Below are 27,550 nucleotides of genomic sequence, written 5' to 3' on the forward strand. Positions count from 1 at the left end.
TACATTATGGATGGTTTATTGAAGAATACAGATAACTCACAAACATTAGCTATTTTTTTTTTTTTTAATAAGGCAATAACCATAATATTAACCACAATACGGAATATTTTGGTTAAATATTTCAAAACTGTTATCTCCCAGTAATCATCCCTGTTGTTCAATATTAAAGCCTTATAAATGTAGATGTATAATACTTTTTATAAATGTATAATCCAAATTTTACAACTATAAATAATATTTTAGCTATAAAAATCTTAAATCTAAAAAAATATTTTTTAAAGGAAATACTAAATATAAATAAATAAAAAATTAATTATTAAATAATTTTTTATAGAAATCACAAATAATTTGTATATTACAGTTAAATCAATATATTGAAGTTCATAATTATTTTTAGAATATGTATAAAAAAAAATTATGCTATACAAGAGAAGTTATAATTATTTTTCATTGTTCAACATTTTGGGCATCCTTTACTTTTATTAACATATCGTTAAGTTGTAGCATTGAAGCTAGAGGAAACTGCAAAAAAAAATAGATTATTAATATTTATAGTTGTACAAGGTTTTTAAAACTGGAAAAAACTAGTTAACATTTTATAAATTGTATACATATTGTATTATATTTTAATCACATTAAAACTGATAACTAGGATAAAATATCTACTGAAAAAAAACTATGCCACAGTTCATACCTCATGGACAATGAATTTTTTTATCAAGTACAAGGCTCGGTCATAATTTTTTTTAATTCTTATGAAAAATATTCTAACACCAAAATATAATTTCTGTTACCTATTTGATAATTTTGTTTATTAATACATACCAGTTTATTTAAATGAAAATGTTTATTGAACACTGACATATAAATAAATAATAGTAATTATTGTTTAATTTTTTTTATTTTACAAATTATAACTATACAAATTTAATTTAAAAAAAAATAACCAATTGTCATATTTGATTATATACCTATTCTTAATAAATAATCTTGAGCACTTTTAAATACATTATATTATTACAATTTAAAAAATACTTATAATTTCGATTTTAGTTATTCAAAATTGCTTACCATTTCTCTTAAAGTATTGAACAGTTTTAGATCATCATCATTTGATTTATGGACATTTGGAAAACCTAAAATTAAATTATAAAATAATTTAAAAAATAATAATCTATAGACAAGTTATATTCTATACAATTAAAAACTAAATTAATATAATATTTATAATAGGACTAAACCAATTAATATTATGTTAACAAAACTAAATTTTTTAGTAATTGTCATAATTGTCATAAAAAACCAGATTCACTATTTTTTTTTTTATCAGAACTTAAGTAAAATTCTATAATTTATAATGCAAACAATAATTCATAATATATAAATAGTAACTTTTGGAAGCTAAGTGTTGCATAATTATAAGACTTTAAATAACATAAATATAATTAATACCAAATAAAAAAATTTACAACTAATAAATAATAAATTAAAATCTTAAGATATTTACTGTTACCTAAATTTAAGTTGTGAATTAAAGTTGAATTTAGATTGTTTGTCAGGATTCCATCTCTTTCTTTTTCATAATCTTCCCATGCTGCATTTCTGTCATTTTCATCTAATTCTTCTGCTTCATTATTTTGTAACAATGAGTCATGTTCTAGTATGTCCATTACAAGGTCTTTGTGTTTCAATATTAACTCGGCCATCAAACGATCCTACAAGAATTTACAAAAATTATTTAAATAAAATTAACATTTTTTTTATAAGTATTTAATAAAGGTACCTTAGGTAAGTTTAATGTTGATTTCGGTTTGGTAGTATTTGGCTCAAATTCATAAAGTTCTTCTTGGCATTTCAAATTAAAATGACGATCAATTTGATGTTCGTCAACTACACGAAAAGCAGTAGATAACTTTGATATTTGACGTTCATATATTTTTTGCTCCATTGTACCCTTATTACGATGTAATAAAAAGTAATTAGATACAAGGTTGGTAATACTATTTTTTTTTAATTAAAAACAATTTTTAGTACACATATTAAGTATTATTATTTAAATTCTTTACTTAATAATCTATACAAATTATTTGATGTACATAATTTATTATTTATCAAAACTCAATCTAGAAAGAAAAAAATCTATAAAGAGAAATTAACATAAAATAAATTTAAAAACGATGGGGAACCAGATTTTTAATATTTCTAAAATTATAATTTTTATTTATTTTTTAAAATAAAGCTGTTAAAACAAAAACTGAAATTATTTTATAAACATTTTGCTTAACATTCAAACTATTAACACTGAAGAAAAATATTTCTTAGTTTAGAAATTATTCTTAACTATTTATATAGTTTGTATTCTATTTTAGTTATTATATTTACCTCAGAAATTAATCTATAAATATAACATGGTTTATTCTGTCCAAATCTAAATACACGAAATATACTTTGAACGTTAAGAGATGGATTCCAGGTCACGTCAAAAATAATAACTCGATTAGCTCCAACTAGATTAATACCTAAATTAAAAGCTTTTGTCGACAACAATAAAAGACGCATTCTGAAAATAAATTATTTCTTAATTAAGTAGTCAATATTACAACAATGGATTTTAAAATTGAGTTAAAAAAATATTTACTTATGATTATTGACATCATTAAATCTTTCACAACAATCTTCTCTGGCTTTTAAACTAGTCGAACCATCAATTCTATAAAAATCTAATCCATGATCCCAAGATTTTCCATAAGGACCCCCTTCATCATCTATATCTTCGGCATTTTCTAAAAAATCTTGAATGAGATCAAGAGTAAATAATGACTGACTGAATAATAACCTATATTAAATTAAAATATAAGAATAAATAATCAATTTTTTATGTTTAACATTCTGTTAATCAAGGCAAATTATAAATTAACTGTTTTTGAGAAAAGTGGTAAGTAAGTAGTCATTATAATTTACATTAAAGTTGTTGAAAATTTAATTCTTTCTAATGGTTTTCCATAAAAAAATAATATGGTTATAATCTACGTTGATGTGTGATAACCATAGTTTAAGATATAACATTTTAGAGGACGCTTCATCCACACGTCTTGTCTCCTTACAAATTTACTACATAGTACAAATCTCATTTTACACAGGTTAGAGACATTGGGCTGTAATCCATGTTAAACAACCTAATTTTTATACTAAAAAAAAGAAAAAATTGGCTATGCGCGTTGCTTTTAATTTTTTAATATCATTAATACAAAAATAATTCTTATTGTTTCAAAATCTATTATTTTTGTGATTTTGATATCGAAAAAATAAAAATGATGCTGCACAGCTCAAAATCTTTTATTTCTAGTGTGAAAATTTGATTATTACTTGAACTACAGCCTGAGCGATTCTTGCCCACGTTAAAACGTTATTTCTATGTGGTACATTTGTAAGATAAAGACAACGCATTGCAGGGTGAAGTTTCATTTAAAGTAGATACATAAGAATGTTTTTGTGTTAAAATGATAGCAATAATTAAATGATTTTGACTCCTAAAAAATTGATATATTAAATTCGACACCCTTAAAAAAGAATCATCTAAATAAATTTATAAATATATAAACAAATTTTCTGTAATTAACAGGAATAAACAGCAAAATTATATATTTATTTTTATAAAAGTTATACATACACTTTATCACCAATGTTTTCACATTCTTGAAGTATTGAAAACATCATTATGAACTTTGAATATGGGTATACCGATTCAAATTTAGCTTTTGATATTAATGGTTTCCACCAGTTAAGGTAAGGCGTATCTGGATTCTTAGTGTTTGGCAAATCATAACCTGGAACTTGTACCCATACATCAATAAAAAATAAAATAGAAATATCATAAATATAATTTAACATTTTTAATATCAAAATATTAGAAATGGATGCTTTTGGCTTTTGGAAAAACAGCTTTTACACAAATTAAAGTTAATTTGTTTATTTATTTTTTTTATTACTGCTTTAATAATATTATTCTGCAATTGAAAATAACATTAAATATCAGACCAGGAAATTATACAATTATTCACAAGTTGACCTTTAAAAATTATAGAAAGAGTTTAATATTATTCATTCATTTACAGTGCTTAAGATCAATTAAAAAATGTAATTTTGATATTTATTAATATTAATTAAAATGTATATGACATTTGGTAGATTATGAAGAAATGATTATTTCTAAGGACTACTAATATGCTAGTTTCATTATTTGGATAAGTGGTTCATCTAATAAGAAGTTGCTTTAAAAGCCAATATGTCCAAAGATCAGTTCTGGGATTTATACTATATATTACTTACATATTATCATGAAAAGGGATCTTAAACAAATATAGAATATCCAAATAGCCATTTCTTGAAAATATCCCAAGAATAATCTACTAAATATTATAATATGATATATAATACTAAAAGAATATAAAATATATATAAACCTTGTGTTGGTTATTAATGTAGTAAATTAACAATCAACAATGCATCAGTGCAACAGAATAGGTAGGGAAGAAAAAATGACACTTACGATTTTGGAAATCTAACACCACTTAAACTTTTTACTTTAAAAATCAATGAAATAATAAAAAAAATTAGGACACAATATTTTTAAAACAGTTTTTTATTTTAATCTAAGTCATATCATTAAGTGAGCCATTATACTACATATATTAGAATGTGTGTAAATTAACATAATATGTATAGCAAATACTTTCATTAAAAACAGTAGTATTGTTCTACAAATAGAAATGTAACTTACTTTCAACTTCATCGACAGAATTTGAAATACAATCAGTATCACTACTTTCATCATTTAACAAACGTGATTCTTCGTTCTTCAATTTTTGTTTCTAAAAACACAACATTTTGTTTTGTTTTATAATGGTTAAAAAAAATAGAATTGTATTTATACTTCTCGTTTTGATTCTGCTCGTTTTAAATATAACGCTAATAATTTAGGATGGGTCCAAACCATTTGAAGCATATGATAATTACTAAATAATTCTGGTTGTCTATGATCATCCAAAAATTTCTGGTATAATTCTATTTGTATATCAGCCATCTTCAAATAAATTACATATTCGTGCTTAGGTGGTAAGAATGGTGTAAGAACGCTATAGTCAAATCTCTAAAAAACAAAAAAATACAAAATAATAAATCACAACTATTATTATATTTAAAAAAGTTGTATACAAATTAAAAAAAAAAAACCGAAAAATACTTCTTGTGTAATATTGTATATTTTATGTCTTGTATTTACATCTATATTTTAATTTATGATAAAATTTAATAAAATTAATAAATTATACCTGTACAAATCCTTCGAGCATTCTATGTAAGACATGAGATCTTCTCTTCATTAATCTTACATCTATTGCAGTTGAATCAGAGTATTGTCCATTAGTAATTGGATTTATAAAACGGTTAGTAAAATCTTTTATTGATCCTAACAAATTTGGTCGAATAAAATCAACCATACAATGATCTATAATTAAACAAAATAAAGCATTAAAAAAAAAAAAAATTATTTATTTATTGTTGACATAAGTATTAATATTAAATGTCAACCTAATAAAAAATTATATTATTATAAATATTAACATTGATATTATACTTGAATGAATTAAAATTTAGTTTTAGTACTTATGTATAGTTGGATTTATTGTTACTTTTTTATTTACTTTATAATAGTAGTAGATCTTTATTTAGGAGTACAAAATAATATTGCACAATGCTTAAATAAAATGGACTAGTTTTAGTAGAAATAATGATAAAAAAAAAAAATGAATAAATAAAATTATTTTATTTTCTTTAACAGATCAATAAAAATAACTTATTTGATAATTTGTACTTAAAATGTTTTTGCTAATATAAGTAATCAAGTATACATCTTAACATTTTAATTGATGTGTTTTGTATAGTGCAAATAAAGGTATATCCAAGACTTTCATAGCATCATAAGGTTATTCTATTCAAACAATAGAAATAATTTTAGTATATGTATAAGCATTAAACAATGAGACCAGACAGTGTTGCTACACATATTCTTAAGGTAAATATTGCTAATGGTTTTTATTATTAATTGCAAGCTTAACTATTTTTACTCTTCATAATTAGTTTTAATAATGTATTAATAACTTAAGAGGACATAGAATCCGCATGTGTTGTCTCCGTCTTACAAACATGCAACATAGCAAATTTTCATTAATCAGTTTCAATATTGTGCTGTTAGTTTTGATATTAGAGTAAACTGACGTATTATAAAATTTAAAGGTAAGATTATTATCCAGGACCCCATGTAGCCTTTTATTGATACTGTTATTTTTAAGTAAATTATGATCATTTTAAAATGTACAGTTTCAAAAAGATCATAACTTACTTAAAAATAATAATATCAATAAAAGGCTACGCGTGGGGCCCTGGATAATAATCTTACCTTTAAATTTTATAATAGATCAGTTTACTCTAATATCAAAACTAACAGCACAAAATTGAAACTGATTAACGAAAATTTGGTATGTCGCACGTGTGTAAGACGAAGACAACACATGTGGGTACTACATCCTCTTAAAAAGTTTTAATTTATCAATATTATAAGTATTTTGTTAATTTTATTGTAAGTTCATATTTCAAATAAGAATTTAAGCTCATAAGAAGTTATAAACATGAAATACATACATTCTCTTAAATTATTTTGTAATGGAGTTCCAGTTAAGACAATTCTTCTTAGTGATTTAATACGATTAACTGCTTTTGAGATTGCAGTGCTATGGTTTTTTAATACATGTCCTTCATCACATACAATTAAATCTGGTCCTGGATCAACAAGACCTTCAGATATAGTAGGGAACTTGTCAATATTCTTAAAATTAACAACGGATCTAAATAACTGATAGCTTGTAATTAATACTCCATGATCTCTTTTCCATTCATCTATAATGTTTTTACGACCTTCGTATGTTTTTGAACTAAAATTAAAATAATTTAAATTAAAACAATCAACTAATTTCATAATATTTTAATATTCTTACTCAGTAAAGTTAAGTACTAAGAAATGATTTTCGTCAATATTGTGTAACCATTTATGAAACTCTTTACACCAATTCTCAATGGTTGCATTAGGAGTAATTATTAAAACAGTTTTAATGCCAGTATCTGGATATCTAAATAATGTATGAATTAAAGTTATAATCTGAAAAAAGAATTTTAAATTAATACTGCATGGTAAATGTATATAAATATACAATTAAAAAAAGAACTATAGAATATAGAATGTGCCTAACAGCTTCGACCCACTTAGGGGATCCTATAAGGGGTATGTATTACACTACAAATTGTATGATTAGCACTCTTCAATATGTTTAGCGTTTATAAGTTGAAATTCACATTCATAAAAAAACAAAAACAACAAATCATCAGACATAAAAGAGTATTATTAAGCAATTTTTGCAGCTAAAGAGACAAGTGAAAATTTAAAATTATATTTTGTCCAAAAATATCATACTATATAAGTGACTCAAAATGTAAGTTTTTAAAGTGTAATAATAAACTCATTAAATGTTAATATGTTATACAGTATTTTTCTCAAAAGCTATTAATTCCATTAATTATAATTTATATTTAAATTCCCAGAAAATGCAGAGCCGAATACAATTGGTTTTTTTTTATTAAATTTGCGTCTATGGGTTATAGAAAGTATTATCTTCAACGATATTGATTTGCATATCATGAACATAGAAAATTTAACATAAATTATTAATATATTTTTTTAAATTTTATATATGTAAGAAAAATAGACTAATCATTTATTTAACTTATTTTTTATTATAATAATACACTTTTAATATTATAGTATAGTGACCTATTTTAATTAAATAGTAGAATAATTTTAACTGTATTGATTATTGATTTATTATTTTAGTTTAAAAACGAGCTATTAGCATTTTTATATTTAAACATTTTTCATACTGAAAATTCATTTTAAAAATTAAAAGAAAAAAAAAATGTTAGAACTGAGAGAACATTCTTACTTTTAAATGTGATACTAGTGGGTAGGTAAATATATATAAATATATAATTTATTGATTCGGCTGAATGCAAATTTGCCATGTTGTATAATTGTAAAACAAAAATAATGAAGTGAACACATCTTTATAATATTTATTATATAGTAAAAAAAATATCATAATTTTTATAAAAAAAATTTAGATATAATTAATGAGCAAGTACTCAAGCAATCATATATAACTCTCATTGCAATAACATGTACTTTTTTTTGAATGAAATTTGTTGGGGATAAACTGATTATAATTTAAACCATATTAATTTGATATAAATATTTATGATCCTATGTATAAGTTTAAAGTAAAAAAATGTATAGTGTAACATACTTGTAAAGTTTTACCTAAACCCATACAATGAGCTAAAATAGATCCATTTCCTTTATGTTCTTTAATTCTAGCCAATGATTCAAACACAGAATTCCATAAAAATGTTACTCCTTTCACCTAAATTAATTTTATTTAAGTTAAAATGAAATAACAAATTTTTATTTTTTTTAATGTGCTAGTCTAACTTGATGAGGTTTAAGAAATTTGACAAGATCTGGATGGACTGTGACAAGTTCTTCCATAGTATTTTCATCAAAATCCAATACTAATTTCTTAAATGATTCCATTGGTCTTGGTAAATTACACAATTTATTATACTAAAATATTTAAAAAACAATTACGTTAATTTTGTAAGCGTTAAACACATTAAGTTAATAAATATATGTACTTCTTGTTGACGTTTTTCAATACGCTTCTTACGTAATCCTTCTTCTTTTAAAGCACTTTGCGTTAATTCGCTGAGTTCTTCTTTTTTTTTCATTTTACGAATATTCTTTCGCCCTATTTTTGGCAACTGAATAAAAAAACTTTTAAAATTAACAAACTGTTATAAATTTATTTATAAACAAATCAATATCAAAAATTTAAGCATTTAGAGCTTATATAGTTGTTAAGTATGAAATCTTTAAAATTTAAAGTTGTATTATTCTAAAAGATATTTTGAACCAAATTTCTAATATCTTTTACAATAAGTAAATTTATGTTATATTTAATATTATACATTAAATCATAGTAAACAAAATTTTGATATGACAAAAAACAGTAATGGTTCTAAGTTAATTAAAAATTATACTTACACAACGATCATTCGAAGCATTATTGTTATCAGAATCATTTACTTCTTCAGATTCATCATTAGACAATTTTTTACTTTAAAATATAACAAATATAAGTATTTAACTAAAAATTTAAATGATTTGAAAACTTACATTCTTCTTCGTTTCCTAACATTTACAGGAGATGAATCCTCATTTGAACTGCTGCTGCTATTACTATTATAGTTACTGCTACTATTACTAGTTAAGCCACATGAGCTAGTTCTACTAACATTATTTTTGAGTTTTCTTTTTGGTGTTTTTTTAAAGAATTTTGATGAAGAATCTGAATCTTTCGACGTGTTGGATGTTAACAGCTTTCTATATATATATATATATGCATATACATAAAAAAAATATATTTACTTAAGTAAAACATCAAATCAAACAATTAAAAACAATGACTAAATTTATCAAGATAAAAAAAATTTAATTTTATATAATTAAAAAAAGAAATATTATTAGTAGTAACTTTTTTATTAATAAATAAATAAATTATATATGTAATATTTATGAAAATACATATTACATTAATGTAATCAGCACTCTTTAATGCACATGAAAACTTTAAGTTGATATATATATTTTCAATTATAATTATCATTATATATTTCTTTATATTTCACAATAAATGTAAATAATTTTTTATGAAAGTAATTACTAAAGTAATCAACAATTTTAAAAAAAGTATAAAAATATGATTATTCATAATAATCATAATAATAATGATCTTGAGACAGTATTTGATAGAATTGATCACTCTCTTTTAATTTTGAAACTAAAAAAAAAATTTATTTAGCTGATCCTCTTATATCTTGGCTCAAATCATTTTTAACTAATAAATTACATTATATATTTCATCAAAAACACAATCAAATAGCATTTAACTATAACTATAATATTTAGCTAACTATAGTTTAACTCGTGTCCTTCTGGTAAAAGATCTTGGAGTTATTTTTTTATTCTGAACTATAAAAACATTCTCAGTATTTGGTACAAATAAACATAATTGTTTTAAATCTAATGATCCTATCACATTTAAATGTCTTTATACTCTATTATTAGATCACATCTTGAATATGTTTGTTTTGCTTGAACAATTAAGATTAAGTCATAATTTAATCTACACAAAATAATTTTTTTCATTATATATCCTATAAATGTAACATTACCAGAGAACCTAATTTTGATTAAAAAATCGAAATTTAACATAAATTTGGATGTGAATTACTTGTGACAGAAGACGAGTAGTTATTTATTTCCTACCCCTTCTTGCCATTATGCGAAATTAATGAGACAATCCAAAATAAAATAATGATTGATAAATTATTATATTGGCATTGCCTATCTATTTAATGTAGTTAATTGTAGTGTTTGAACTTTAAAATATTTCATTTCACAGTATAACAAAATATGAAATATTGAATTTTTATTTTTTTAACGTAAACATGGATTTACACATTGAGAACCAAGATCAATATTATTTCCAATTGTTAGCAAAACTACCATTTAGTTTTTCTAGGAAACTAGTTATTGTTATGAACGGTGCGATGTTGATATTAATTAATTTAGATAATACCTAGCTATTATTAGGTACAATAACTCTATCATTGACAGTAAATAGGTGTCAAAACATATTTTATTTTTCTAATTAAAGGGTAATAATAACAAGATAATATCAATATACACTATTCCTAAAAAATCACAAAAGACACATACCAGTTATCACCCACTGCAGCCTATCACAATAGTCCATAGTTCCATTGACTATATGAGTCTGGCCAAACATTGGCGCCACTAGGGGGGCTTAGCCCCCTCAAAATATATTTTAGCCCCTCCCATTTTTTTTTTTTGATTATTTAAGATTAAATATTTTTATCTAATAAATATTATACAGACATGCGGCATTGCACCGGCCACCGTCCAATATTTTAGTGATTAAAAATGGACAAAAAACTTACTTAGTATTTTTAATGTACCAAAAAAATTATCCGTATTTGTACAGTTGTTACTATTGATATGAAAATAATCTAGACAATCTTCCTTGTTTTTTGGAAAGCATGAAAGTAAGTTCATTAAATTATGTATTTATTTATGGGGCTGTAACCCCCTAATATTTTAAACCTAGTTGTGCCAATGTTGCCTAACTTATTTGGAATAGAATATAGTAATAACAAGAAAATAATATGTACATATTTTATTTATAATAATTTATAATAGGTAGAATGTACAAATATAATATTTGTTTGTAAATTTAAAACATTTTAAATACTTTAATGATAATTTTGAAGAAAAAAATCACTTACGATATCTAAAATATCTAAAAGTAGCACAAAAAGAGCAAAAATATTTCTTAAATGTTAACATGAGTACAGAGTGAGGCGTAAGAATTGCATCGGTTTCGAACAGCCAGTATTCAGCCTGTGATGCTAGAAGAAAGTTGGTAGGGATCTCATTGTGTTTGTGAGATAACTAGTTCTTATACCATCAGTTATAGGAAAATTAAGATAAATATTCTCTGAGGTCTAACGTGGAGTGGCCTCCAGCGCCCTTACCAGATTAAAGAATTTGTGACTTTTTATTTGGGAATACCTTAAAATCGTCCACATATCCTGGAAGAACTTAAGGAGAGAATAAGGGAGGAAGTTATGACTATACCCATCCAAATGTGCTGAAAAGCAGTTGAAAGCATCTGGAATTGCCTTCATGAAATCACTGCTGGCAGTCACCATGTTAGAGACATAATCTTTAAAATGTTATGTGAAAAGCTAGATTGTCTACATAATTGACTAATATAATTCTTGTTTCTGTAAGTTGAATAGTTTTTATTTTACAGCCCTTCAAAACCGATGCATATTGAACACCCCACTCTATACTATATATCATGAAAATTACAAGATTTTATTTCTGTATTACAATTTTTTAAAAACCTGGTAATGATTAAATGTTTTATTTTTAACAAATTTACAGACTTACAATGACATGATAAAATATATATAAAAAAAATAATAAGATATTGTAAAACTATAATCAATTCCAAAAAAGAATACAAAAGATCAGCGCAATTTTTTCCCTTTCCCCTTTTATTTCAATACCCATACCATTATGTGGGATATACACAACAAGACAGAAACACCTGATGTATTCTCTTTTGGAATGTAGTATAAACTACTACATTCTTAACTCTTTATAAAATCTAAAATAATAATTACATACTATTTGTTTTAATATCACTATAATCTCAAAAAGTACCTTTTTACTCCTTTTGTTTTATTTTTGATTTTAAATTCGAAATCACTATCATCATCACTTGTTGATGGCATTTTAAATGGAGTTACTTTACTTGAACGAGTAACGATAGTTGTATTATTATGTATATCTGACGATTCTGACATTTCCTTAAAATACATTGTAATTTCATTAATTAATAGTCATGGGTAATACATTTATGGTTTGTTAACAAATAATATAATTATTATTTAATATTTTATTTAATTAAAATATGGTGTAAAAAATACATTTCAAAAACTAATATAACAACTTAAATAAAAATTTATAACTGATTTTATTTTTAAAATCAATTTGTAGTTTGTGGTAAATTTTAAATGTTTATGATGAGCATAAGGAATATTATATGACAGGGATCACCAATTAATATTGGAATGCCTCTTTAAGAAAGTCTTTTTTCAAAATTTATTATGCATGAAAATTAATGAAAATCTTATTTAATTTACAATAAAAAATACATTTTTGGTTTGTACGCCGAATAAATTTATCTTCCAGTCGCTAATTAAAGTTCCTTGTAATTTATATTATACTATTACAGGGATAATGATATGAGGGGGAGGGAGAACCATAAAAGTTATATGAGTTTTTGCTAAGACACAAATTTAAACTATAAGATTAAATTTTGTGAAATTTATTTATAACTTTATATGAGTAGAACCTCGATTATCCTAACTGCAATTAGCTTATCCAAACATTAAAACTCGTATTGGCGACTTGGCTGCAGAAAAGCGTGTTGCAGCCATTCGTCAAATAAAAATCAATAATTTTGTCAAAAAAATATAACATTATACGTATATAATGTATTTAAAATAATGTAATATATATGTAATTCTAATAAAATATTAATAATAATAAATATGTATGTACATATTATAGAATATTTAACTGTTTAAAAAATTTTTTTTTTTAATTTCCAATATCCGAACTAGGTCCTTCCAATTAGTTCGGATAATCAAGGTTCTACTGTATTGTATATAAATTATTTATATTTTATAATACTTTGATACCAATTAACCTTAGATTTAAACTTCTATGATTTATACATCTATGCACTTCACCAAACAATTTTCAATTTTCAAAATCATCTAGTTACTATACACTAAATAATTATTGAATTATTATAATCTAATAGTCTATTCCATACTTTAAATTTATTAGTCATCGTTCTTAATACAATTCCAATAAATGACACCTATCAAAAAAACTTACAATGTCATTTTCTAATTCAGACTCATGAATAGTCTCCATATCATAAATGCTTGATTCAGTTTCTTGAGTTTTATTATGATAATGTTCAATACTAGGTCTTTTGCAAGCAGTTAAACATGAATTGATCACATCATTAATTGAGCTATCTTCTAAGGAAAAAAACAAACATATTAATTTCTAACACTATACCAGTTTAAAGTAGTCAATTAAAATGTTATGGTTCAGAAATTCAAAATTAATCAATTGAAAAATCTAATTATTTAAATTTAAAGTAGAAACTGATAACCCATGATGAATTTTATATATTTATTTTAATTACTAAAATTAAATTTTAGAAATAATGAAATCATCATAGAAATACGCTATTAGATTATTACCTTGATTATTATTCAAAAGATTTTAAAAGTTCAACAAAGCATATTATATTATTATTATTATTGAGTGACAAACGAGATAAAACATAAGTAAATAATTAATCAGTCTAATTAATAACTATTAAATACTATTATAAAATAAATACAATGGAGCATTATTGAAATAGTTTAAAAGAGAGTATAAACAGTATAAACAGTATACACTTGCCTCCAAGTTATCGAAGAAGCCACATACAAGTTTTAAGACTACAGAAGTTAAGAAGTAAAAAAATTTTTTTGTTATGTCTTGAATGCATGTATATTTTTTATTTTTTTAATACTGTTTTTAATTTTATCTAAGAAAGTTATTAACTTTAAAACTCGTTAAGAGTTAACAGTATAAAACATGATTGGTGAGCTAGCTAGTAAATATAATATGATAAAACATTTGACACAAGATTTATTAAAAGGTATTTAAGAATATTAGGATATATAGAACCTTCAAGTAAATAATATAATAACAATTAATCAGTAATATTACAAATATTATTTATCTACAACAGTAGGTATTAGAATTTTATTATATTATTTAATGATAGATTCTTTTAGTTTATAATGATAATCAATTTATTTAATAATAAATATCATTCAATAATTACCACTTTCATCGCCACTGTTGTCTTCAGTGTTAATCTGAGGAATTCCTATAGCATTTTTAATTTCAGTAAAAATACATTTCACCGATTCTAAAGAATTGTCTTCATTTTGAAAATCATTATCAGTACCTAAAAATGTATTTATACATATGTTTAGTAAATAACTAAATACATAATATTAATAAATAATCAATCTTGTGAAAAATATTTAAAAATGAATATTTTTATAATTAAGTTGACAAGAAGAGAGAGCGATCTAGACATACAGGGATACCGCAATATCTTTTTATATTACTATGTGGTTAATACGTGTAAAATTAATTACATGAAAGGTCACAGGACACAATACGAATAAAATGTTATGAACAAATAATAATTGTTGACGACACTACAAATTTATTGCTTAATAGTTAATATATTAAAATCATTCTGGGTTTTTTCGTTAATTTAGAAGTTACTTAAAAAAAAGAAACTCGTTAAGTTAGAAGTTACTTATGAAAATAAAAGTAACTCGTTAAGTAACTTAACTTTAACTTTTCAACTCGTTAACGCTCAGCGTTACCATTTTGAGTCAATCACTGTGATATATGTGTTAAATATGAACTAAATTATATATCATTGAATATGAAAAAAATTCTGAGCAAAGACTGTCTATTAGGTCTATATAACTAAAAATATTTCATATTATGTTTTTAATATTTCAATTAGGTGAAGTAATTAATTTTACTGTTAATAATACAGTAGAAATAATTAATTTTTGCTGAAACATTGCATATGAAAATATCATTATGTGTATAAAATATAATAATATACATAAATGTTTTGGATCTAGGACAATTAGTCCTCGGCTTAAAAGTTAAATACAAAATATTTTTTTATCATTAAACATTCTTTTAAAATGTATTTTCAATAATATAATACTTTTAGAATATAATAACAGTTATTTGTTTTAAAAAAAAATAAAAATGAACATAATAATATAATAATAAATTAATAAATAATATTATTATAGTCGAATATAAAAATAATTTAAGTATAACATAATAATTACAATTTATGAAAATCTCGAAAGCCTACACAAATAATTCAAAAGATCATCTTTTGAAAAGTTATTATTAAAATTATTACAAATAGAAACAATGTTTTTTTTCTTGTCGCTTAAAGGTTTCAAAAAACTATTTAAAAAATACATCGTCATTATTTTTTGTCAACGATATCATTGTTGTTGAATTAATTATTTGTATCAATTCAATAAAATTATAAATATTTGGAAGTTTAATTCTAACAATATTTTTAAATTTATTATTAAATGCTTCAGATTTTGTTATTAAAAATACATAATTTGTTTAAATTTTATATTGCTTTCAAGCTTAAAAATTGAATGCAAAGTTATTCTAAAAGTACTGTATTATTGAAAAAACATTTTAAAGAACGTTTAATGATAAAAAAATATTTTGTAGGTATTAACTTTTAAGCTGAGGACTAATTATCAGAGTATAAAATTATGACAAGGACCAATTGTCCGCATACCAAATATTTCAATATAAATAATAATAATTAAGTAATAACTAATTATCGAACAGTATTAGCAATTAATAATTTTGGTCTATTTAACTCAACATTAAATATAGTTTTGTAGTGTAAATATGTAATTTTTCTCAAATTTGAACTTGAAATATCTTTAAACTATATATATATGATTAAAATTTTTAGATATATTAGTTTTATTATGAACTAGCATACCCGTCTCGGATCCGCCCTAGAAACTTATATAACTTGTATAATTTATTAATTAAATAACTAATTCCATACTAACATTTTAGTATAATGGGCGCGTATCATACGCGACGTATCGTAAGCGCGCGTTTTTGGTTACATTGGTTAAATACATACGCCTCACTCCGACGATGGCGCGTACTAACTCAATCAATGTAAACTAAAAACGCGCACATGTGAAACGGGCCTAAGCGAAACATTAAATACCAAAGAACTTGTCTCTTCGAATGGTTTTTGCTAACTAAACAGACACAACACGCTAGTATAATATACCTATAATATAAACCTATGAATTATGATAATAAAAATAAAAAATTGTTGAAATAACATGGTACGGAAAGTATTTTACTTCTCGGAACAATTATTCATATCTAGTCGTCGAAAAAACACACACAAAAGAAAAAAGGTCAGGTTACAGGTAGCTGGAAACCCGTGGGCCTCGGAAATATAATATAAATAGGTATACAATTTATACATTTATTTTAAGAGAATGCCAGCGTAGTATTTGTTATCTCTCTCTAAAACACCCAAGATAATTAATTTTTGAGCTGCGCCAAAATATAAAATCAATTTTGTCAACAAAAAAAATTGTTTATCCCCCGTTATTTTGAAAAATATCAGGAATTTTTAATTTTGACCGCTAATCGTTTTAACTATAAACTAGATTTAATTTTCCATTCAAATATACCATTCACAAAGTAGCAAATGGTTGCATTTTTAAAAATACTTTTTATATACACAAAAAGAACAAACTTCATTGTAAAATCGATATATTCATGAATCTGCTTTTTTATCTTTTTTTTTTTTTTTAAATTAATTAACTTTTAAGAATAGGAATGACCATAAACATAATTCATCAATTAGTATATTAATAAATAAGAGCAGAAAATTAGAAAAAACATTAAAAAATAATAATAATAAATTAAAGAAAATAATTTATTATAAATTGAAAAATCTAAAATTATCAACGATAAAAGATATTACATATTATTAGATAAAAGCAAAGCAATTTTTTTTTTTAAATATTAATTAATTTATAAATACCAGAGTCTGTTGCATCAAGTGTTGAGAGGAATTGATGAATACTTTCCAACTTATCTATTCCATTATTTGATTTATTTTGATATACTTTTAAACTTGTATTGTTAGTTGGTATAATATTAGTATCATCAGAATTATCTTCATCATCAGTTACACTTTTTTTTTTAGAACTTTTTTCAATAGTTTTTAAATTAGTAAGCCTAAAATAAACAAACATATTTGAATATTAGTTTAATTTTCAAGTATTGGTTTTATATTTATAAAATTAACTTATACCTATCATTTTCTTTTTCATCGTCGGATTTTTCATTAAGTATATTTTGACTTTTGGTTGAGTTTATAGTCTGGTTTTTTACCTAGACAATATTAATAACAATTTCTAATTAATAAATACTCAAACATATTTAATTTGTTATAACAGCACAATATGAAAGGGGGAATAAAATAAAATAATATTTTGTTACTATAAAGTGGTAAAAATATGCTTCATTAAAATTAAGCTTTTTAAAAAAGATTTATAATTATTTAAAGAAAAAAAAGATTAAAATTATGTAAAACGGCAAACATAATTTTCAAAGAAATTACTTTAAGGAAAACATTATATAAAAAAAAAAAAATCAAAGTAAATAGGCAGTTATCAAATCCTTCAATTACATTATATACAAAATGATTTGTTTGTCAATGAATATTCATAGATTCAAAAACTTTCATGAAAATATTTTTTAATTTTTAACAAATTTAAACTGTCATTGGTTGCTTTGGTCTTTTTGAATTTTGAATTTTTTTATATTCTGAATAATATACATTTGGAACAACTTATATTCTCGTTGACTTCAATAACTTTTCTCCTACCTGTATAGTGTATAGAGTAGTTTATTTGTGTTTTGTTCTAATTTTATAATGTGTATATGGAATAAAACTCTTTATTAATACTTTATTGGTTGAAATAACTGATACCACTACCTAACTTAGGTTTTTAAGATATATAACAATGAAATGCAATAATATTTAATTTATGTATAATTGTATTCTATAATATTGTAAATATAATTTGCTGGCTTAACAAATATTAAATAAAATGTGCGGTCTATTTTGGATTAAAATTTATTATTTTATATTAGTTCGGTCAAAAATACCAATGACACCTTTTGCGTGATTTTAGAAGACGTCACTGATGTCAGGTTAAGTTTTATATATTTTAAAATGACAACATACACTTTAAAGTCTTTATTCTAAAGTAGAATATTTTTTCATAGTATTTTAACATATAAAAATCTATAATCTATTTTGGCGAGTAATGAATGTTATAATTATAAATATTTAATTTTTAAAATAATAAATGACTGATATAAATATCACTGTATATATTTATATAACGCTATATTTAAATTTTAAAAAAGAAAAAACATTTACAACTATGGTCTCTCAAAATACCTTTCAGGAACTTATAATATGGGGATAAAAATTGTTGTATTTATTTAATTCTAATCCAAATACTTTTTGATTATATCAATATAGTGGAACCTATTTTTAACAAAACTATCTACATAACAAATTAATTTTGTATTATTTTTCTACAGCAAATTTAATAACTATTGTTATCATATATATATATGAAGCACAGACTTGTCAAACACACTATATATTTTTTATACTAAAAATGAGTTTTATAAATAAAAAAAAATATAATTTTTATTTTTCAAATTAAACAGAGCTTCCACTATATAGAACATATCAAATATTTTAAAATAATATTGTGTTATGGTAAATCAATAAACATGTTCATGGTTTATAAATACAAAACTTAATATGTTACCTTATTGGTTTTTTTTAGTGTACGATTTCTCAATTTTCTAGTGTACTCTCTATTATCATCACTATCACTATTATCATCATCAAATAAATTTAAAGGATGAGCTGTTTCATTTTTTTCCAACTCAAGGTGAATTTTATTAGACGACTTATTACTCATCATACTTGATATAATAGAATCGTCTAACCGTTCTATAACAACAGTTAATTCTTTATCGATGTTCTTAAATGCTGATAACTCATTTGGGAATGATATTGGCTGCACACTTGAAGAAGAAATGTTTGTGCTTAAATTATTTGTATCAATTTTCTGTTTCTTTTCTGATCTTAAATTTCTTTTAGTACTTCTGTTTGGTGTTTTTATTAAACGATCAGCTGTATTGCTTTTGGTGCTTTTATTTAGATTTCCATTTAATATAGAATTATTTACTGATATGTTATCATCTTCATCAACTGGTTTCAATAAAGATTTCATTATAGAAGAAACTCCAGGACTCAAATGTGAATTGATATTAAATATTCTCTTGTAATTGGTTAAAGTAGAACATGTTTTTTCTAAAACATGTTCACAAATATTGATGAATTCATTTAAATGATTATTAATTGGATTATAATCTTTAGGAGAAAATGTTGACAGTTCATTTGTTATAGACAACTTATATGATTTAAAAATGAAATCAATGCATAAGTTGTTTTTAATATTATCTATTTTAGAATTTTGTCCAATTTTAGCTTCTTTTACTAAGTATTTTCGAACAGCTTGTTCATGATCGGTTTCATTTACTAATAAACCATTAGGCAGACATCTAAAAATAATTAATATTAATATATCAAGTATCTTAATTAATAAGAGATTATAAAATTACTAGGTATAAAATACAATTTAAAAAACTAAAACCAATTACATATTTTATTATTATTATAGTAATTTAGAAAAATTAATATAACTTTTAAAGCAGTATTCTGTTATCTTCACATGGTTAAGATACTACCATAATATACAAAATAAATCAAATATTATGTGAATATAAGTCAAGTATTAAGCTGGTTATTAAAGAATGGCGAAGTAGTTTAACCTCTGCAATATAATATAATTTAATAAATAAAAATGAAAATTCTGAACAGGATGGTGTAATGAAATATAATTAAAAGGGAGTTAGCGCATTATTTGTTTTTGCTTTCTGACCCACATGTAACATAGAAAATTTGCTTTCAGCAGTATCTCTCTTGAAGTGTTAGTATTAATATTAAAATATATTTACTTATTATAATACTTAAAATTAAGAACATTATCTATACTTTTTTTACAATATTTCAAAGATATATGGGCATTTTTAAATTGTAATATTTTATATATTATAAGTTATAACTAGGGATCAAAACTTATAGCATTAAAAAACCATGAAATATACGCTATAATATAACTTAACTAATCTATAAATACATTTTTAATTCTAAATAAAAAAAAATTCTTTTTTCCATTCAGATATATACCACAGTGTTCTTCAAAAAAAGCAATTAAGATACAAAATATAACTCATTATCCGGCATATATCTATAGACAATTAATTAGACTCTGAGTGACCAGTGGCGTTGATAAGCATACATACATGTACACCAGGCATCAAATTAAAATATTTTTTTTTAAGGTTTTTTTTTATATAAACATGTTATATTTGACCTATATAAAACTATTTTTTTTGTTTTTTACTCAAATTTGAATGGACTACTATAAAATACTAATAAAAAAAGCAGAAAAATGCAAAAATATGCACTAAAAAGTTTAAGAATAGCATTCATTTCAATATGAAACAGATTTATAGCTTACTCTACTACCTTTTAATGTACTGTTAACAAATATGTAAATGCTAGAAGTCTCGAGCCCTTTTAAAAAAATGCCAAAGTACAAATATAAATAAAATTCTTAATTTTAAGATTAATTAAATAATAGGTTAGTTTACTATTATTAGCAAAGAACAAAAGATTGGTCTTGTAGAACACAAATTTTTAATTGTTGTACAATTCAGAAAAAACAATATAATACAAAAATCCTAGTGTAGTTTTGCTTAAACTAATTACATACAGTTAGAAAAATGAATTTTTTTTACGTGGTTCTTTAAGACATTTTTAGGATTTAATAACTAGAATATTAATACTATATTTAAAATTTACTTACAGTTGAGAAGAAAATACTTTCAATACATTAGCAGCTTGAGCTCTTTCTTTCCATAACATTTTTGGTACACAATTGAAGCATTTATTTAAAACACCAATAGATACTATATCAATTTCATGATTTTCAACACACCTCTAAAAAATGTAATTTATTATTATTCATATTAATTTAAATATATATAAATAAATATAACAGATTTCAATAAAAATTTTAATTACATTACAAACATTGAGATTGCACTTTATACAATTAGATAAATCTTTGTTGGATTTGCATAAGATACAACTATACTTATTGCCTTCACATAGTTTGTAGAAACAGTTCTAAAAAAAATATATATATAAGTACAAATATTAAAACTTAAATAAATAATGCGCAGATATTTATCGTAGAAAAATTGTATATTAATATGCTAAAAATACTGAAATCAAACACAAACACTGAAACAGAAGTCAAAAGTAAATAAGAATTGATTAGAATAATTTAAAGAGAAAAATAATTTTAACTATGTTAACAAAAAACAAATACAATATAACTATTTGCATTAAAAAAACAAATATTTTATGAAAGTAATAATAACTAATTTTGGTACTTATTGGTTATTGCGAATACCTAACCAAATAACTGTTCAGTAATAAACAATTCAGTTATTGAGACTACCACATTTAAATGGCTTCTATAAATGGTTTCAAATACAGTTAAATTTGTGTGGCGATACTACTGTAGATTGGAATAATTATAAGCGGGAAATATGTGTTTTAAGCCTGAAAACTTGTGACAAGAAAATTAGTGGCCTTGATAAAATAATAGAAATCAATGAGTCTTTTTACAAGACGTTTAAATAATGCTGGTAAAGTTTTATCCCAAAAATGAATTTTTAGGGGCATTTGTCAAGAAACAAAGGAATGTTTTTTTGACGATAGGACTGCATCTACACTTATATAAAATACTTATACAATATAAACCAAGGTACAATTATTTATTCTGAATGTTGGCGTGGTTATAAAACAAATAAAATAAAAAAATGCTGGTTTTAACCATTTGACCGTTAACCGCACTTATAATTTTGTCAATCCTCAAACTGGTGCTTACACACAGAATGTCAAAAGGTTATGAGGTCTAAATGGTGCAACAAGAAACAGAGAGATACCTCTTAGTCAACATCTAGAGCTAGACCAGCGGTTTTCAAACTTTTTTTTATGTACCACTAAGGTATATTATCATTCAGTACCACTTAGTCCAAAATCCAAATTGAACAGTTAAATAAATTTTTTTTTAATAATAAGGCAGTAAAATACTACAACTACTGTATAATTATTTTTTATTTATTAGTTTTTAAATAAAAGATAATTGAATGGGTTTATTATCCAAAAACGGCCTCCGCATACCATCATGTAGTCTTTTGCGTTCCACAGTTTGAAAACCGCTGATCTAGACTATTATTTGGTTGAATTCATGTGGTGTCAAAGCATGATAATACATTTGTAGGCATTTTAAATTACTTGGCTGTTAGCTGAACATTTACCTCCTCTGGTTAGTTAATTTCTAATTTTGAATTTTATTCCTGGTTTTTATAATAGTTTTAATTCATTTTTTTAATTTACGCAGCGTAAAGAAAGGTCATCACTAATCACGATAATTTGTAAGTACCCTAATTTTACATATTCAAATAATATTCACACCAGTATACAAAGGGATGACCATGTGATATACCTACACAAGATTCAACAAGATTTTAACTGATAATAATATTAATACATATTTTTTTCAAGGAACATAAATCGAGCATGAAATCATTTTTTTGTTGATAATTTGAACCAAAAATTGAACATTACTTTAATTATTTTTAACAAATCTATTAATGTTTTAGTCATTCCTGAAAAATTTCATCTTTGATAGTTATATCACTTGGCTTTCAAGACTATATAAAACTTTTTTATAAATAAAATAAATAAAACTTACATAGCAACATAGAAATAGATGACTTTGATGAACCATTATCATTTTTTTTGAAATAATTTCATGTAATAGATCATCATTACAAATTGTACATTTAACTTCACAGTTCAAAATGTCTTCAACACCTAGTAAAATATAATATGTAATTTAGATATATAGTTAAACTATTATTAATCCATATTTTAAATATTTAAAAATTAAGTTATCAAATCACTCAGGAGAGGGGAGGGTGTTAAGTAATTAAAACTACAGGTTTGGCAAACCTTGGCCCCAAGCTCTGTGATAACCTAAACGGGTTGTCTCAGTCTAGCCTTCAAGGTAGGGGTAACAAACCTAATAAATAACTTATCAAGGTTTTAAAAAATAAATAACCTAAAGTTTCTGTTTTAACTATAAATATAAATATAGTATGCATTCTACCAATGTTATATGTTTTACCTACCTATAGATAGGAATCCTGCATAATTATTATTAATTAGTTTATTACCTACTAATTTAATATATATTTTATCATGTAACTACTAAAGGTACGTTTTCCCTGCAGCGTCAAAGAGGGAACAGCATGGCGTTATGATGTTGGGTCTAGACGCTTACTGATGTCCAGACCGGTAGTTGACGCTAGACACCACGTCTGGAAGCTGCAAGGAAACCGTACCTTAACAACATTTTAGTCAGTTTAGTGACGTTTGAGGTGAAACAACTTTTTTTTTAAATTTGAACTGAAAAAATCCAAAAAGTTTTAAAATGCTTGTAAAAGAATTTTATGAAACTTTTTTTAACTGATTAAACTGATTTAACTTATTATTAATTGTTAAGACAAAAATTTACATCAGGATGGTTGGTGACTGCGTTTTTAGTCAGTCGTTTACTGTCGTTCTGTGTTTATGATGTCAATATAGTGAATACGTAAAGTGTAATATTTTTATTTATACCACACATGCATACCCGTACTGGTCTTTGTTAGGGACACTACAATAGTATATTTTTAAATGGATTTTTTAATTAATTTTAATTTTAATATTATTATGGTTAACCACGTCTATTCTGGTAGACCACATATTTATGCGGTAAATCACATATTGGAAGATACCCAAAATTTATAAAATTTATTGAACTGGAAATATAAGGAGAGGGTCTAAGGGTTTTGATTTTTTTGGAAGAATTATAAATAACTAAAAACACTTTCTTATTCGTAGGTAATAGGTTAAGTAATTTTTCACTGTATAAAAGTTATATATAAGCTACTGACAGTATACTGGTAAGAACCCCAACCCTCAATAGTGTGATCAGTATTCTCTTTCTTTGAATTAGATAGGTATTATTCTTAGTAAGCTCTAAAAAAAAAAAAATTAAATACATAATATAATATCTATAATCTAAATAATGCTTAAACTTTCACACTTATTTTTTAATTATAAATTGTTATTTCTACAAACATTTAATTGTCAAGTATCAAGGGTGGATAAACTTCTTTTTGAAGGCATTATATTATTATTTATATACTATTACAGTGTTAGCTACTCAAAAAATATAAATATACACAAGACTCAACGCATGAATAATACCTCTTAAAATATAAAACTTTATAAGATAAGTAAAAGAAAAATAACAATAATGGCACAAATAGACCCCTGTATGTCAACATTAATTATAGCATCAGTAAATGGTAATTGCACTTAACATGAATATTATTGATACATTCATGAGTTAATCCTACTAATCATACTACAAGTGCAACACAGTACTTAAATAAAACTCATTTTTAAAATATAGCTTTCAGTACTAAACTATTACAGCACTAAAATTATTCTATATAATCTAACACCATTATACACCATTAATTACAAAATACATATGATAAAAAAAAAATTTTTTAATGACAAAAACAACTACTATTTAAAGACGATTATTTTTTTTGACAATTTTGGAAATTTAGTTTAGTATGGGGAATAGGTTGAGCGGGAAATTGAGGGCACTAAGGGAACTGAGCAAAATTAGTTTAGACTAAAAATGAACGATCTAAAAGTATAAGCTAAAAGACACACTTTCGGTGAGATGTGTGCAAAGAGGAGTAATTAGTAATCACGAATCCACTACATCGTGGCAGTAATTTAAATTAAGACGTTTATAGGCGCGATTAAATGTTATTTATTTTTTGTTTTTGATTTTTATTTTATTTGTGGTCACACTGGTAACTGTTCAACTTACAACATAATATCAATGTGATTTTGGCGGGAATCTGTAAATCACATATAATGCCAGGTTGCGTGCAGCAATCAACAATATTACTAAAAGTAATCGTAAAAGTGAATCAATAGTTGACTAATTAATGATTCATTAAATTAATCAATATTTTATGCAACCCAGCATTAATGTTCAATATTGTAACATAATATTTTCTAATTTCTATCATCGTAAGATAAAATACTTAACAGCATAGTTTTTTTATTAGATATTGAAAAAATAAATATACAAAACATATATTGAAAATAATAATACATAGCTATTCTATAATATTAACCTACCAATTTTCTATAACTTAATTAAATATTTTTTTTAATTGTTAAAAATGAAAAATCGCAAATTATTAACACTAAAAATTAATTATATTATTTATCCTTGTGTTGGATATAATATACATTTTACATTATTTATAAAATGTAAGAAAAGTTATGATTTTAATACTACAATGCAAATATAATAAAAAAGTAATTTTCTTCTATTGTATATATTAAAGTAGAATGTATTGATTTATGTATTTAGATATAGAAGGTATGTATATCCTTAGTTTGATGACTATTTATTTATAAAGCATTAAAAACATTTTTAAAAAACAGAAACAATTATGAAAACATTAAACATAACAAACCCCAAAACAACATTATTTTTTAATAATCATATCCAATGCTATAAAAAAAAAAAAAAAAACCATAACATTTAAATAAAACTTAATGTATGAAGAACAAAAATTAAAAAAATATATTAGTACCTAGTTAATTTTTATTTTCGAATTTCGGCTAAATTCAATATAGAATAAATCATGACTGAATAATTCGATGTTTAGTGTGGTCTGTTGTATTCACCTTTTAAAAAGTATATTTCATTTTAAAGAAATAGAAAATAATATACCACTTAAAGTAAACTGATTCTTAATCACTAAAAAGATTTAAATAATAATATTATATTTTTTTAGATAGCATTCTTAATAATATTTACCTCCATAATGGTGTTTTCGAAATTTGATCTCATCGTCATTTGGATAAACTGTGTCCATTTTGAAGTGTTAGAAACTAATCAACTTCAGTCTTCCAATAAACTACTGCACTGAAATTCAATAACAAATTAAAATTATCATAAGTGATTAGTTATTAGATATAACATATATAATTATAAAATTAATTATAATTTAATTCTGTAAATAATACACTAACATGCGAAAAATATTATATAATATGTATCTTCTGTTTTAATGTCAACTTAGAACCACGAAACACAACAAAAAACATAACTAAGTTATTAATAATTCAGTATTATCGTTAGGAGTTTTGAGACAAAACAGAATTAAATATTATAAGAAAGATGGGTTAAAATATTAAGTTATAATACTTTTTACGATCCAGTATTTCAGTTTTTCTTAAATTTCGTGTAAAAAAACAGACATTAACCGAGGCGCGAACTCTGGTCTCCGGGCACTTCGACTACGGTAAACAAGACACAAGTCGATTGAATATTGAGAACGTTGAAACTTTAAGCCATAAAACAGTTACTAAAACTAAATATTAAATATTTCTGTAGTTGTAGTAGTAGACAATAGTAGTCAACAATCACGGGATTGCCGGCATTTGGCGTTCCTCCAGGGTGAAGCGGCTCGACATTTTCAACAACATGAACAACACTAGTCACTACTTTTTTGTTAACTCCGTAATCATAATTAACAGTGTGGCCAATAAAAAAATGGGCAATGGCCAATAAATATTATTTAATATTCTGAACAATATTGATATCAATATACCTTGGTTTTAGTTTTAATTTAACTGTTTTTTTTCTTATTAAC

The 27,550-nt window shown here is 23.7% G+C and overlaps 1 protein-coding gene across 7 annotated transcripts; it reads right to left on the minus strand.

The window, feature by feature from the left end:
* On the minus strand, nt 1-27,396 carry LOC132922302 (transcriptional regulator ATRX homolog). Of its 7 annotated transcripts, XM_060985750.1 has the most exons (29): nt 27,103-27,396; nt 26,928-26,972; nt 26,713-26,820; nt 23,500-23,621; nt 21,756-21,860; nt 21,538-21,671; nt 19,366-20,167; nt 17,826-17,905; nt 17,553-17,749; nt 14,736-14,861; nt 13,724-13,872; nt 12,479-12,624; nt 9,341-9,547; nt 9,209-9,281; nt 8,800-8,925; nt 8,597-8,728; nt 8,412-8,528; nt 7,053-7,213; nt 6,700-6,989; nt 5,331-5,506; nt 4,934-5,149; nt 4,781-4,871; nt 3,671-3,833; nt 2,639-2,836; nt 2,383-2,560; nt 1,784-1,954; nt 1,514-1,715; nt 1,072-1,136; nt 1-522 (listed from the first exon to the last, which is right to left on the minus strand). In XM_060985750.1, exons 3-29 carry the CDS (start codon nt 26,768-26,770, stop codon nt 448-450), a joined length of 4,560 nt encoding a protein of 1,519 aa, XP_060841733.1. In that variant the 5' UTR covers nt 26,771-26,820; nt 26,928-26,972; nt 27,103-27,396; the 3' UTR covers nt 1-447. The 7 variants fall into 7 exon arrangements, with proteins under 7 accessions (XP_060841733.1, XP_060841735.1, XP_060841732.1 ...); XM_060985752.1 differs by lacking the exon at nt 26,928-26,972 and having other exon boundaries at nt 26,713-26,815; nt 27,156-27,396; XM_060985749.1 differs by lacking the exon at nt 26,928-26,972 and having other exon boundaries at nt 27,156-27,396.
* Between the last annotated feature and the right edge of the window lie 154 nt (nt 27,397-27,550).

Source organism: Rhopalosiphum padi, chromosome 2, assembly GCF_020882245.1.
Source record: "Rhopalosiphum padi isolate XX-2018 chromosome 2, ASM2088224v1, whole genome shotgun sequence".
Lineage (NCBI taxonomy): Eukaryota > Metazoa > Arthropoda > Insecta > Hemiptera > Aphididae > Rhopalosiphum > Rhopalosiphum padi.